General features: G+C 38.4%; 1 protein-coding gene across 3 annotated transcripts in view; it reads right to left on the reverse strand.

The window, feature by feature from the left end:
• Positions 1–16,888, reverse strand: part of LOC126260054 (arginine--tRNA ligase, cytoplasmic) — a 138,540-nt gene that overhangs the window by 29,309 nt on the left and 92,343 nt on the right. For all 3 annotated transcript variants that reach the window (XM_049957243.1, XM_049957244.1, XM_049957246.1), the window contains one exon: positions 13,991–14,172. In XM_049957243.1, coding sequence (XP_049813200.1) covers positions 13,991–14,172 — 182 coding nt within the window. The remainder of the gene's footprint in view (positions 1–13,990; positions 14,173–16,888) is intronic.

The raw sequence follows: 16,888 nt of genomic DNA on the forward strand, positions 1-16,888 counted from the left end.
CCTTCCTTTAATCTAACCAGGCAGTGATCACAAACATTCATACAGTACTCAAGAATGTGTTGCATTATCATTCTATAAAGTGTCTCCTTTATGGATGACCTACACTTTCCCAAAATTCTCCCAACAAAACAAAGTTGAGTATTTTCATTTTCTGCTATCAGCCTGATGTGCTCATTACATTTTCTATTGCTTCGCAATGTTATGCGTAGATATTTAACTGATGTGACTGTGTCAACAGCACTCTATTAATGCAGTATTTGCACATTACAGGACTGTTTTTCCTACTCATCCTCATTAACTTATGTTTTTCTACATGCACAGCAAACTGCCATTCATCACAACAAATAGAAATTTTGTGTAAGTCATCTTGTACACTTCTACAGTCACTCAATGATGACACCTTCCCATACACCACAGTATCATCAGCAAACAGCTGTAAATTGCTGCTCACCCTGTCCGTCAGATCATTTATGATACAGAGAATAAAAGCAGCCCTATCACAATTCCCTGGGGCACTCCTGGCAATAGTCTTGTCTCTCATGAACACCCTGTCAAGGACCATGTACTGGGTACTATTACTTAAAAAGAACACTCAAATAGCAAAGGTTAACTGTTTAATTTAATATACATACAGTATGGTCGGGTGGTGCTGAGGGAATTAGATTAGGAAATGAGACACATAAAGTAGTAAAGGAGTTTTTGCTATTTGGGGAGCAAAATAACTGATGATGGTCGAAGTAGGGAGGATATAAAATGTAGACTGGCAATGGCAAGGAAAGTGTTTCTGAGGAAGAGAAATTTGTTAACATCGAGAATAGATTTAAGTGTCAGGAAGTCATTTCTGAATGTATTTGCATGGAGCATAGCCATGTATGGAAGTGAAACATGGACAGTAAATAGTCTGGACAAGAAGAGAACAGAAGCTTTCGAAATGTGGTGCTACAGAAGAATGCTGAAGATTAGATGGGTAGATCACATAACTAATGAGGAGGTATTGAATAGAATCGGGGAGAAGAGGAGTTTGTGGCACAACTTGACAAGAAGAAGGGACCGGTTGGAATGACATGTTCTGAGGCATCAAGGGATCACAAATTTAGCATTGGAGGGCAGCGTGGAGGGTAAAAATCGTAGAAGGAGACCAAGAGATGAATACACTAAGCAGATTCAGAAGGATGTGAGTTGCAGTAAGTACTGGGAGATGAAGAAGCTTGCACAGGATAGGGTAGCATGGAGAGCTGCATCAAACCAGTCTCAGGACTGAAGACCACAACAACAACAACAACAACATTATAGTTACAACAAAAGCTGACTTTCACATATAATGCTGGTCATCAAAAATCTTTTGTTGCTTTTTATGAGGGTGCGGTTAGGCAGTTTAAATTGCAGCAGCTGAATATTTCTGTCAAGCATGATAAAAAATTACACTGCTGTGCACTGAACATTTCATGGGTTACAGGGCCGAATACACTCTGACTTTTGTATAGAAAAGTTAATTACGTGTGAAATTGCTGAACTCACCTCACCATTTTTGTTGAAGGATACTTATACTTTTTTCCATCATTATTGCATAATTTGTAATCTATGAAAGAGCTAAAATAAATATGAAAAATTAATCTAAAAGGTTAGTCTTTTTTAGTGTGTGTCCCTCTTAATGTACACTGGACACAAATGAGCCAGTAAAATTTTAAACAATGGCTTAAATGGCTGGTCTTCTGGGCCCGAAATTTTTGTACGTGGGTGGTCCTCAACACATTGCGTTCTGAATAAAATTCAACTGCTCTGTGATTTAAGAAATTCACTGCACATTCTCACATATAACATAATTCATCTTGTGTAAAAGGAAATTTACTTTGAAACTAACGCTTCTCAAACCAGCATTCACAATATTTTCGCACGACCTTTTAGAAATGTAAACAACTGTGATGTCGCGCTCGTTGAAAGAAGTTTGTTGTTACGAATTATTGCATAGTTTTCGTACTAAAGCCTTTGAAACATTTTGCAGCTGGCAAGTTGGCAGACACTTGTTCATGCACTGTGTTTTTTGTTGCAAATGACACATTTTCTTTGTAATTAATGTTTTATTTTGGTGTTAATCTCTCATTTATGTTTTATTGCTGCAATATTGCTCTGCAGTAGTGGGCTAAAGTAGAATTCTTTGTCAGAATATCAGTTCTTACCAGTCAAAATTACAAAAACTTAACTGAAAACTAAAACACTGAAAAATTCCTGAGTTTTACCCAGATTTTTTCCAGAGGCAAAAATTCCTGTTTTTTCCATTTGTCCCGGGCCGTATAGACCCCAGTTTTTCCTTTATAATCCCTTTCTTTATGTGACACAATGACTGACTTGCTCGTAATAAAACGTCATTTATGACACAAATGAAAGCTGTAGAATGCTACACATCCTAAATTTTAAAGTTCTAATTAATAATGAACATGCCAATAATGAAGGTGAAAGAGCAAATATAGTGAGAGGTCTGATATGAAATGGAAGTGGTGGTGAATGAGTGCATGAATAAAAGGACTAGTAATCAACTTACTGACTGACAGCTATGCACCACAACAAAGTTGATGGTACAAGCAGAAGTATAACTAACAATACATGCACACAGTATGCTCATTGAAATGTTATGTTAAACATGCAAAAACAATGATGACGGTACAATAATTGTAATTTAGTTTGGTAAGTTAATTAATATGTATAATTTTTACAGAGTTGTGTGACTCAAGGTTTCATTACGTCACACAGTAAATAGCTGGAGGATAATTTACAATACAAAAATTTATATAACATCCAACAGTAGTAATGTATACAAGTAGAGTTATGACAGCTAAAGAGAAGCACATACGCACAAGCACATGCACAATTACAGGCACAGGCACACACGAAAATAGATAGTTTTTGATACTAGAACAACACAAGTAGCACAATTTAATGATAATATTTGCTGAAATGAAAGAAGTAGCTGAGACTGCAGATGCAGTTGAAAATTACGGTCATGGTCCTGTTTGACACAGAAATATGTGATTATTACATCCAGCAACATATGTTCTATCTGAGAAACTAACCTAACATTTCTGCATCATTCTTTGATTAAAAACTACTGAACATCTATGAGATGGAATAAGATGACTTCCTCCTCTGCCAAATACTAATGGAATGATTCAACTCTCAAAGTGTGTGGCATAGTTTCTACCAATGCCAAGTATTGTGTATGGATCAACACAACAACAAAATTACTCTGCAAAAATATTAGCAGGGGTTTTGGTAATATTTCAAATATATTCACCATTCTTTCAACCCACAGCACTTCCTTATATATTGCTGTTGTGGTTTTCAGTTCAAAGACTGGTTTTACGCATCTCTCCATACTAGTCTATCCTGTGCAAGCAGAGAATGATACCAGACTGGACCGCTCTACAACTTCATTTATGGTACGTGCAAACCTTCCATTAAAAAGACTGTCTTCTTACGAATAAAACTATAGACCAAGGTACGCCACTGTTGACCTTCCACAGAGATTGATATTTTGTTATTAAGTCCAATTTTGTTTAACATTTACACAGCAAAAAATGTTTACACAGCAAACATGAGAACCAAGCTGCCAGGTTTTCCCAGGGAAGACTCAAATTAAACTTCTAGGAATAATTCTGGACTTACAAGTCTCATGGATGGGACATATTGCGTATTCATAGAGAGGATCCAGCCTTGTCTCAATGGGTTGCACTCTGTTATGAAACTACGATGGGGAATGGATCATAATCTACTATTAAAATACAGGGGTCTAGTAAGAGCTAAAATCAACTATGGAAGCATGTTGTTCTGCAGAGACAACAGGAATTCAGTTCTGAAACTAGAAAAAAATCCAGTTTAGCTGCATCAGGACTCGCATAGAAGCTATGTATTCCATGCCAACAAATCCATTGTAACTGCAAGCAGCAGAAATCCCGAACACCTTATGATGAAAATTAATTATGAATACATTCCTCCTTTAAACACAATCTGCAACTGACTACCCACTGATATAGAAATTCAACAGACTGTTTCAAGATGATGATTATTATTATTATTATTATTATTATTTCTTTCTTGTCTCAGACGTTATGTCTGGTTAAAAATGGAAGGTGACGCGGACCTTGATCAAGCGTGACTTCCTTTTAACTGTACGGTATATGTTACATTGCATTTAGGAACTTTCGGGTAATTGAACAAGTGTCAATAATTACAGATTTCTGTAGTTGTATATATAAGTTTGGATGTAGCTGTATTGCATTGATGTACTGGTGGATATTGTGTGGTATGACTCCTGTAGTTGATAGTATAAATGGTATAATGTCAACTTTATCTACCAATGCCAAGTATTGTGTATGGATCAACACAACAACAAAATTACTCTGCAAAAATATTAGCAGGGGTTTTGGTAATATTTCAAATATATTCACCATTCTTTCAACCCACAGCACTTCCTTATATATTGCTGTTGTGGTTTTCAGTTCAAAGACTGGAATTATTATTATTATTATTATTATTGTTATTATTATTCACAAAATTTCAAAATCTGTGTTAAACTGGTGTCAGTGTCAATGAGGATGGTGGGCAGCTACACTGAGAGCTGCTCTGATATCAGTATGTAAAACACAAGTTAACAAAATATGTTGAACCAAAGGTGGTGCACCACAAACTTCACAGAGTGGTGGATTCTACTGCCAGAGGAGGAAATGATGTGTTACAGGGCTGTGTGCTATGTGTAATATGGTGAGCAGCACCACCTTCCATCGATGTGGCTGGAATGAAATCCACCATGTCTGTTTGGTCATTTGAGTGATCAAAAATTGCTGTCTGCCACCTCCAACTGTTCAGCTCTCAATGACATATGATTCTTCTGTTAAATAATGAGACAATGGCATGCAAGGGGTGGCACATTGACTTACAATACCATCCCAACATGCTTCTTTGGTTGTTTTATTGGCTACGTCATTTCCCCATATCCCGATATCCCCAGGTGCACTGCAAGAGATCACCTCCTTACGTCAGTGTTGGAGCTGCTTTTAAGGGTCATGTATGAGTTGAATCAACCGGTCTAATAGGTACATTTGGTGGACCACTTGTAACACACTGAGCAACTGACAAAACAGTAGAAAACTTGTGCTGTAATGCCTCTGAATCCAGTCCAGGACTGCCATAATGCTACATGGTTCTGCACCATGATTTGAAAATTGTTCTGGAAGATGCAATTGGTACATCCCATCAGGGAAAACAGTTGAACAACTGAGGGCATTCTCTTGCTGGAATCAATCCTTACAAACAATAACAACACTGTGGGAAGTACTTAAAACTGAAGAAAACAATGTTGTAAAAATATAAGCTGGAGTACAAGTTTACTTGTACTGCATCAGGCTTAAAATCACTTTGGGTCTCTGAAGATGCCAAGGCAGAAATTTGTTCCATTCCTGGTTGTGTAATCATACATATGGCACAGCCAGGCCCATGACAGTTGGTAGCATGTATGCCAGAATGTTTGGTTGCATCAGAGCAATTCCTGAATAGCCACTTGAAACTGAGGTGTACTGCCACACTAAATGTCAATGATTGAGAGAACACTGAGATTTTCAGGGCCTGATGAGCCAGGAGGAGGTGCACTGAATCCTGAGTGGCGGTTGTTGATATTCAAATGTCATGGCGAACAGCATCTCACACCTTGAGGTCGGAAATATGGGCTGATCCACAAACCACAATGCCATAATCTAACTGTGATCTGACATGCCCTATAAAACTGAAGGAGGGGGACCTGTTAGCTATCCATGACTTTCGACTGAGGCACTTTGAAATATTCAATGATATGAAGCCCTTTGTTCAAAGGTGTTTCAGGTGTGGGAGGCAGGTTTTCGAGTCAAACAGTTGGTTCAAAAATCGCACACTGTCATTAACATTTAAAATAGTGCCCCCCATCATGAGCTCCAGTGAGTGAAAAGTGTGACGGGAACAGGTAAAGTTGGCACATGTATTCTCCTCATGTGTGAAACTGAAATCAGTTATATGGGCACAACTTTCCAGTCTCCTTAGGGTCAGACGAAGTTACTTTGTCATCATAAGATGCAAGGAAGAGCAGTTCACATGGTCACAAAGACTTTTAACTGGGCTTCTGACTCTAGAAGAGACACCATTGACAGTAGTTGCAAACAGTGACACACATTACTTTGGAGGAACCCATTCTCCTGAGCAAATTGGTCAGACAAGGAAGGGTTGAATAAGAATTGGCGGATATCCACGTCGTCCCCATACGTGAAGTTGGCGAATGATGATGTATCTCCAAGTGGTGCAGTGAGCTTTTTTAAGATAAAAAACACACTGACTAAATGGATGTGGTGTATGAAACATTCATGTATCACTGTCTCCAGGAGATTTAAGGTATCAAGTGTGAAACGGTAGCACCTGAAACAGCACTGGGAGCAGCACAGGTGATCCTGGGATTCGAGGACCCAGACAAGGCACCAGTTGACCACGTGCTCAAAAGTCTTACACATACTGGTGGTAGGAGCTACACTCTGGTAACTATTAGAGTTGGCACAATCCTTGACTGGTTTCAATAAGAAAATTAATATTGCTTCCTTCTAAGTGATATGGTACTGCTCATTAAACCAGATCTGATAGAAAGAAGATAATAGCTTCTCTTCAGCTCCAGGGCACAGATGATGGAGCATGGCATAATGAAACTGATCTGGACCTGTAGCAGTGTTTCTGGTTGCAGACAGAGCTGATTCCAATTCCCACATGAAGAAAAGAAGACTGGAGACCTCTTCATTACACAAGACACGAAGCATCATCATCTCCAGTCCTCTGAAACATCCGAACTTGTTTGTCAGGATGACACAGTGAGAATAAAAAAGTGTTTGGCTAAAACCTGAGCCTTGTCCTTATATGTGTCCACTAAGATTCCATGTCTCAACAAGACTGTAAGGGAGGAGGTATTATATCCTTGCCTGAAATCTGCCTTAGTCCCAAACTTGTGTAGTGGAAATGGACCAATTAATGGAAGTCACGAAGTTCCTCCAGGAGTTCCTCTTGTATTTTTTTATCACTTGCTTTGTTTGTGCTCTCACACATCTGAAGACACGAAGGTTTTCTGTAGTTGGTGTCTGAACTGCTGCAAAGCTGTGCACCTTAACTCAAGTGTGCCAGTGATTTCAAAATGATTTGCTTGGAAGTAGATCGAAGACTGCCTCCCCTGCTTAGTGGTGGAACGTTGTGTGTCATAGGGAGAAGGAATTCCGATTAAATAATCCAAGTCACGAGGATGGTGGGGATGGGGGGCGGGGGGAGAGAAAGCCCTCAATCTCAAGATGGGTGATCCCTATAGCAGTTTATACATTTCAGAGGAAGTATACAAGAGTTGGTCAGTTTGTGAACAGAGCCTCCAAAATTTCCACATACAGCCCACTCATTACATGCCAAAGTGGTATGTCGAAATTTTTGACATTTGAAGTACCACATTGCATTGGGAACAAATTTCCAATGTTACAATGACCCTCCTCATTTAGTTCCGAACTTCTGTGACACCCACATTTTTCCATTCTTCATGTGTCTCCTCAGGGTCCATTTCCATTATATTGGAACAACTAACTATACCTTGAAAGGAGGCAAAAATCAAAATGAGAATTGGTACCTGGAATGTTTCCAGAATGAGATTTTCACTCTGCAGTGGAGTGTGCGCTGATATGAAACTTCATGGCAGATTAAAACTGTGTGCTCGACCGAGACTCGAACTCGGGACCTTTGCCTTTCGCGGGCAAGCGCTCTACCATCTGAGCTACCGAAGCACGACTCACGCTCGGTACTCACAGCTTTACTTCTGCCAGTATCTCGTCTCCTACCTTCCAAACTTTACAGAAGCTCTTCTGAGAACCTTGCAGAACTAGCACTCCTGAAAGAAAGGATATTGCGGCGACATGGCTTAGCCACAGCCTGGGGGATGTTTCCAGAATTAAAACTGTGTGCCCGACCGAGACTCGAACTCGGGACCTTTGCCTTTCGCGGGCAAGCGCTCTACCTTCTGAGCTACCGAAGCACGACTCACGCTCGGTACTCACAGCTTTACTTCTGCCAGTATCTCGTCTCCTACCTTCCAAACTTTACAGAAGCTCTTCTGCGAACCTTGCAGAACTAGCACTCCTGAAAGAAAGGATATTGCGGAGACATGGCTTAGCCACAGCCTGGGGGATGTTTCCAGAATGAGATTTTCACTCTGCAGTGGAGTGTGCGCTGATATGAAACTTCCTGGCAGATTAAAACTGTGTGCCCGACCGAGACTCGAACTCGGTGGTAGAGCGTTTGCCCGCGAAAGGCAAAGGTCCCGAGTTCAAGTCTCGGTCGGGCACACAGTTTTAATCTGCCAGGAAGTTTCATATCAGTGCACACTCCGCTGCAGAGTGAAAATCTCATTCTGGAAACATCCCCCAGACTGTGGCTAAGCCATGTCTCCGCAATATCCTTTCTTTCTGGAGTGCTAGTTCCGCAAGGTTCGCAGAAGAGCTTCTGTAAAGTTTGGAAGGTAGGAGACGAGATACTGGCAGAAGTAAAGCTGTGAGTACTGAGCGTGAGTCGTGCTTCGGTAGCTCAGATGGTAGAGCGCTTGCCCGCGAAAGGCAAAGGTCCCGAGTTCGAGTCTCAGTCAGGCACACAGTTTTAAGCTGCCAAGAAGTTTTGGTACCTGGAATGTTAGAACTCTGCTACAAGCAGGCAAACTAGAAAACCTTCAAAGAGAAATGGAAAAGAATCAGATGGACCTCATAGGAGCTGCTGAGGTAAGATGGAATGGATGTAGGGAGCTACAGTCAGATGAATATGTACTGTACTACTCAGGAGGAGAAGTAAAAGGAATGAATGGAGAAGGAATGAATGGAGAAGGAATGATTATGGCAAAGGAATTGGCTAAATGTATGGAATATGTGGACTATGCAAATGACCAGGTTCTTGGTGTAAGGCTGAAAGGAGCACAAAAAGATTTACTGATTATCCAGGTGGATGTACCAACTTTAGAACATGATGACCAAATGTAGAAGAAACGTATAATGTAATAGAAAGAATAACGGACGAAAATAAAAAATGCTGCAAAATAGTAATGGGAGACTGGAATGCCATTGTGAGAAAAGGGAAAGAGGGAAAAACAGAAGGCAGTGATGGTATTGGAAAGAGAAATGATACAGATGAATGGCTAAATGACTTCTGCAGGGATAAACACAAAAACCAAATCGATTTTATACTGGTAGAAGAAAGATACAGGAATGGAATCAAGGAGGTGCTCCCATTACCAGGTGCAGATATTAATGGCGACCACAACTTACTTATGGCACAAATAGAAATAAGAATGAAAAAACTGAAGAAGGTGACCATGGTGAAGAAGTGGGATCTAGAGAAGATAAGATTCAACAAAGAACAAATTACAGAAATGCTGTCACTTGAGTTTCTAAACACATTACGAGACTAAGAACCATCTGATAATGTCAACAAGTACTGGAATAAGCTGAAAGAAGGAATCATTAAAGCAGGACAGCAAAATATAGGATATGTAGAAGGGAAAAGGCATAACAAACAAACAAACCATGGGTCACACAAGAAATGATTTCCAAGATGGAGGAGAGAAGAAAATTTAAAAACAAGAACACTTAAGATCCAAGATACATGTTCCGAAGGTTAAATAATGAACTGCAAAGAGAAACAGGGCAGGCTAGGAAAAAATGGCTAAAAGAGGACTGTGATGCAACTGAAGAACTGGACAGGAAGGGAATATACAACTTACTATACAACAGAGTAAAGACTATGACATGGGATCAAAACAGAGCAGAAAGTGCTACTATGGAAATGTTGAGTAAAGATGACAAGATAGTGTACAAAGATCGTGACAATGTCCTCCAGACATGGGAAGAATATCTAAAAGGGCTATATGACACAGATCACAAACCAGAAACTCTGGAACTTGAATCACTCAACACTGTTACTGATGACAACAAAGGACGAACCATCATAATGGAAGAAGTAAAGTCTGCCATAGCTGCAATGAAAAATGACAAAGCAGTAAGTGCAGATACGACACCGGGAGAAATATTAAAATGCTTGAACCAAGATGGAATAAGAGAAATATTGAGGTTATGTAATAATATATATGACAGTGGTGAATGGCCTGAGGACTTTCTGAGAACAGTAATGATTCCATTACCGAAAAAACAAGGAACCAAGAAATGCAGTGAGCACAGGACAAGCAGCCTCATTTCACATGCAGCCAAAGTGATGTTAAGAATAATTAATAAGACACTTGAAAAAGTAATGGAGGAGAATCTTGGCAAGGAGCAGTTTGGCTTTAGATGGAATACAGGCGCCAGAGATGCAATAGGGCTCCTACAAATCTTGGGAGAAAGGTTTATTGAAAAAGGAAGAGACCTCTGTATGTGCTTAATCGATCTAGAAAAGGCATTTGACAATCTGGATTGGGACAAACGGGTGACTATAATGAGGGAAAAGAGAGTGGACTGGTAAACCACAAGACTTGTAAACTCATTATATCTGAATCAAAAAGCCTCAGTTAAAGTAAGAGGAGAAAGTTCAAACTGGATCGGACTCGGAAAAGGAGTAAGACAAGGATGCTGTCTATCACCTACCTTTTCAAACCTCTACTTGGAAAATATGACTGACCAATGCTCATTAGATGACAAAGGAGTAGAAACTGGAGGAAGAAGAGTAGGGTGTTTGAGGTTTGCTGATGACATGGCCCTTCTAGCCACAGGGGAAAAAGAATTATATGATTTAGTGGACACCATTGAAGCTAACGGAAAAAATTATGGAATGAAAATTAATACAAAGAAAACAAAAGTATTGGCATTAGGAGGAAATAAAATAAAAATTATGCTGAATGGAAAAATATTAGAACACGTGCAAAATTTTAAGTATCTTGGAAGCAGAATAGACATCGACTGGAAGAGCAGCACAGAAATTAAAACAAGGATAGCAATGGCAAAAGAGACATTTTATAAGAAAAGGAGAATTTTCTGAAACAGCCTGGACACAGAGCTTAGGAAAAGACTCATTAAATGTTTTTGTGGAGTGATCTTCAGTATGGCGCTGAAACATGGACTTTCAGGAAGAAAGAGAAAGGCTGGAGGCTTGTGAGATTTGGACATGGCAAAGGATGGAAAGAGTAATTTGGATGGACAGAGTAAAAAATGAAGAGGTACTGAGACGAGTGGAAGTGAAAAGACAGTTACTAGAGGTAATAAAAAGAAGAAAAAGAGACTGGATTGGGCATATATTAATATAGAATGACAGACTGATAAAAACAGTTTTAGAAGGTTGTGTAGAAGGGAAAAGCAAGCGAGGAAGGAAGATTTCAGATACTGGATGACGTGATGGACGGTACAACATACAACAGCCTTAAGAATGAAGCAATGGATTGCAGAACATGGAGAGGCAAAGGGCCTGCTAATATAGCAAAAAACTTATGATGATGATGTTCCAATGTCCAAGTCTAGGTCACATGGAATTGATTTTGTTTCCCAGTGAAACTTCTAATTTTTCTGCAGAAGTCACAGTTATAAGTGCAGCTTCAAATTACATGCAGAACCTCACAGTAAGAAACATTCCAATTTGAACAGACTGCAGAAGCTTGCTCCAAGATATCTAGACACCAACCCTTCTTCAGAAAACTAATCCAATGGTAATGGACTTAATGAAAGCTACCATGGAAAATGAAAATCTTGAAGAGAAGGTAAAATTATGTGGATCAAAGGACACACTAACATTAAATACCATGAAATGATCAATGACTTAGCAAAAACTATCACCCAAAATCGTACTTTTAAAAACATCTTATTACTGCCAGCAGACATGAAGACACATTACACATAAGAACAAGGCACCAACTAGAGGACGAATATCAATCATCAATACATATTAAAAGGAAATATTAGAGAAAATTACAGTCAAACATTCCCTCGAAGCCCTGGTTCCGAACTATTAAGGTGAATAAAAAGTTTACAAGTTCCATAATTCACATGAGATTTAATTGTGGATAATTTCCCTGCCACCTTTGCCGAGTAAGTGTCTGAGATAATCCTTATTGTGAATTTGATGGAATAAAAGTGCGAGATATCAATCACATTTTTTTTCTTCAAATATAAGTTGTACGCAAACCAGCAAACTGATTTCATACAACAGTTACTCAGGTCTCACGAGTGATTGACAACTAATGTAGCAACACTCCTTCATCAAAAGAATATATTAATTTTAAAACTAATCATGAAATTTTTAGATAAATGTAATCTTACTCTGTAACATTCCAAAACACTGACAGATTTTTTTAAAAAATCAAAATAAAAAAGAAGGTTCTTCATCTCTGCAGGACTACCACATCCTACATCTATTTAAACCTGCTTACTGTATTCATCTCTTGGTCTTCCTCTACAATTTTTAACACAACACTTCCCTCCATTTTGAAATCAACAATTCCTTGGTGCCTCAGGATGTGTACTGGCAATGGAGCACTTCTATTAGCCTACTTGTACCATAAAACCTATTCCACCCAATTCAATATCTCCTCATTAGTTATTCAGTTACATGTTAACACGTTTCTCTCTTTCAGAAATGCTTTTCTTACTACTGCCAGTTGGCGTTTTATATCATTTCTACTTCAGCCATCATCTGTTATTTTACACCCAAACAGCAAAACTAATCTATTACTTTTAGTGTCGCATTTCCTAACCTAATTCCCTCAGCATCACCTGATTTAATTGACTACATTCAATTAACAATTTTTACTTTTATTGAAGTTCATCTTATAATCTCCTTTCAAGACACTAACCATTCTATTCAACTGATTTTCCAAGAATTCTTTCATAGACTTACAATGTCATTAGCAAACCTTAAATTTTTTATTTCTTTTCCCTGAACTTTAATTCTTGCTCCAAATTTTTCGGTAGTCTCCTTTACTAGTTGCTAAGTGTACAGTTAGTGTAACTCTGGGGCTAAACTACAACCATGTCAAACTCCCTTCTTAACTACTGCTTCCCTTTCATGATCTATTGAATCTTATAGCTGCAGTCTGTTTTCTATATAACTTGCAAATAACTGTTCACTCCCTGTATTTTATCCCAGCAACTTTCAAATTTCAAAAAGTTTGCATCATGCCAACACTGTAAAAATCTTTCTTAAATCTATGAATGCTACATATGTAGGTTCACTTTTCTTCAGTCTTTATTTATAGATAAAGTCATTGTGTTACTATTGCCTCCTGCATTCCGAAATTTCTCTGGAACCCAAACTGATCTTCCCCAAGGTCAGCTCTGACCAGTTTTTCCCTTCTTCTGTAAATGATTCGTGTCAATACTTTGCAACCATGACTTATTAAACTGATAGTTCAGTAATATTCACACCAGTCAGCAACTGCCTTCTTTGGAATTGGAATTATTACATTCTTCATGAAGTCTGAAGGTATATTGCCAGTCTCATGTATCTCGCACAACAGGTGAAATAATTCTGTCACACCTGCCACCCCAAGGATCTCACTACTTCAAAAGGATCATCATCTACTCCAAGGCTCTGTTTTCCACATACGTCTTTCAGTTCCCTGCCAAATTCTTCTTGTTCTATCATATTTCCCATCTTATCTTCATCTACTTTCTCTTCTGTTTCTACAATACTGTGCTCAAGTTTATTTCCCTCATACAGATCCTCTACATAATCCTTAACTTTGCAGCTTTCCCTTCTTTGCATACAACTGGCTTGCCAACTGTGCTATTGATATTCATACAGCTACTTCTCTTTTCCCCAAAGATATCTTCTGTTTTCCTATAGATGGCATCTATTTTTGTTGTAGTCATGCATGTTTCTACAGCCTTCCATTCATCCTGCAGCCATTACTGGTGTGCCATTTTGCACTTCCTGTCAGTCTCATTTTTTAGACATCAGTTACACGCTATGGAAAAATAAATAAGTTATCACATACCTGTCCAGCATCAGTAACATATATGATCCAGTCAGCTTTTTCTTCCTCAATACGTTGTTTAATACAAGCAATATCTGATGTGTCATAAGTAAATCCTCCATCTGATTTCACAACTGTTAGTGGAATAGCATCTTTCTCTAGGCCCCACATAATTTTTCTCCCTTCATCTTCCTCCAGAAAACCTGTACAAAAGATGCATAAACAGATTCTGTTGCACTGTGTTTGGACTGCATTTTAAGACTAACCATCCACAAACATAAAGAATTAGCTCAATAAGAATAAACAATTAATTAAAATATTGTCATCATAACACACACACACACACACACACACACACACACACACACAAACACACGTACCATCTGTTCATCTTAATGTGTAACAACACAATAAAGTGGAGATAGGGTCAATGTTCTTATGAAACACAATATTCCATATTTATCTACTATTAGTGTACGTTCATTGCAGAGTTTGGCTAACTTTTTTGCACAACGAATAAAGAATTTATCTGAACCATTTTTGGTTTACACAAATAAAAACATTTATTAATCATTTGTGAATAAAAAGGGTCTATAAACAGAAAACAATTTTCAAATAAAAAAAAACATTAATTCCTGCAATTATTCATTATTTAAAAAATAAATGTGAACTTTGTTGCTTTTAGTTTTCAGAAAAATCCATTTTTATAACAACTCGTCAGGAAGTTCCTTCAATTACAAATGGTTTGTCACTGTCATTTATGAAGAAACATACAAAAGAGGATAGCAATGCGCTATACTACCCAAAAACTGCCCTTGTTTAAGGGTAATAATTCAAGATCTTCAAATCATATTATTCATCAACAAAAAATTGAGAAATCCTTAATTCTGCTCTAGTTCCTGGCAAATAAATTAATTTTGGTTTCATGTCAGTTTCATCTTACAAATCTGTTCCAAAGCTGAGAAATGAGGTTTCTTTTTCTATTAACTTGACGGATGGATTCACTTTCAAAACAGCTGAGTGCTTTAAGAACTCGGGGAGTTGCTATTGTAAAGACAAGAGAACAGATATAGTAATAGATACCTGTTAAGCAGCATCTAACAGAACACTATACAGTTCTATCAACATCTTAATGAAAAGATAGCTTAGCATTAATTTCAAAATTCACCTTGATTATTGTCTCATAAATAACAAAAGACGAAGAAAAACTACGTAAGTTCAAAAGAAAAGTATTCTAAAGTTTTTGGTTGCGTAATGTAATCTTGGACTTGCTTCTTTTACAAACCACATCCCAACTGCCTTGATAGGGTCATCCTCATTTCTCATATCGGTTGGTCACAGTCATTGAAGATCAGCACTTTGCCTACAGGGGATGACATAGCTCATTGTTTTAGGAGTTGTTCCATAGCAGTTGTTATTGCAATTTGAGACCACCCTGGGGTATGGGCCTGTTTTCAGTGCCTCAGTAAAGTAAATATTATGTGATCTTTGCTTAAGAGTGTGTGGCATTCAGCCTTTAAAGGAAGTATGTTCCTATAACCTACTAGTGCAAAACCTGCTGTCCACTGACATACATATATTCAACAGAGCACCTCTTTTTGCCTCACTGGCTACACTCAAGTCCATCTTCTCCATTCAGCATGCCATCGAGTTTCCACCATAATCCTCCCAAGGGGCACTTCCCTGGTGCTAGCAGCTGAACCAAGGTTTTTATTTTTTTTCTTTAAAGATGTGTAAGGCCTCTTTGTTCTGACTTGTGAGAAGCATGAACAGTACCCTGTCGGCAAGTGGCACACGTTGCCTCTTGTGATTTCTGATGTACTTAAAAACTGTCATTGATGTGTGCCAATATGTACTGCAGCTCATCAGTCAAAGTGCCTTTTCACCTTCTTCGGGCTTCCAATAACGGTGTTCCTGTGCCCAAGCTAAATCTCTGTGCACTATACAGACTGGTTGTCTGAAAAAAATTATTGTCAATAAAGTTCTATGTGGTGCCAAACTATGGTGCAAAAGCAGCCATGTAGGTTCCACTATGGCAAATTAGTGGCAGAAAACAACAACACAAAATGGATATAACAAACTCACAAAAACATGTACCCGATGGAGGGGCCATAGGTATGCCAACGACAATTCATAACTCAAAGATTATTTTAAAGGGTTTCAGCAGTAATACTATTGCTTGACTACAACTTCACCAAAATGGCCCTACACCTAGCAGCTCATCTGATTAACATTAGTCCACAACACTTTACTCAACAGAGACAAATGTGTGATGGCACACCATAAGTCATAAAACAACTTACATTCCATGAGATGAGGTCACTTTGATACTTTGAAGAAAACTGTGGCATTGATATCTAAATAAATCATACAATTTAGTGTCTTGGTTATATTTTATTTACAGAAATAATCAGTTTTTAGAAGGCAGCAATGCACAGTTATTAACTGAATTGACTAACACTGCCAGGCCTTTTGTGAGCTGTGATTTTATTATTTTAAGAGCAGTTTGCACCCACAAATTTGGTAAGTCATGCTGAATTAGCCAAGACAATAGGCCATGGGAGGAATGCAGTGATTTCCTTTACCCAAAACTTTTATCTAAGTAGCTGTTTGTGTGTGGGAGAGGTAATGATGAACCCTGGGAATAAAAATACTTTGGTGGCATTCCTTCAAGTTTTAGAGAAACAGTCAAACATTTTGTTGCAGTAGTTGTAAAATTATAATATTTCTTTTGCTTCATTCAGAGACGAAATTACAATCCATTTCCCAAACACTCCTCCTCATGTTTGCTTTGTAGAAGTGTTATCAAACTGTCATCATGTAACCATATAACAGTGTTTTCCTTGATGATGCCGATGAAGAAAGATATGTTCATAACATTCCCTCCACTGCTTGTTATTTTGTGGCAGTTCACAAGGT

This window comes from Schistocerca nitens, chromosome 5 (genome assembly GCF_023898315.1).
Source record: "Schistocerca nitens isolate TAMUIC-IGC-003100 chromosome 5, iqSchNite1.1, whole genome shotgun sequence".
Classification (NCBI taxonomy): domain Eukaryota; kingdom Metazoa; phylum Arthropoda; class Insecta; order Orthoptera; family Acrididae; genus Schistocerca; species Schistocerca nitens.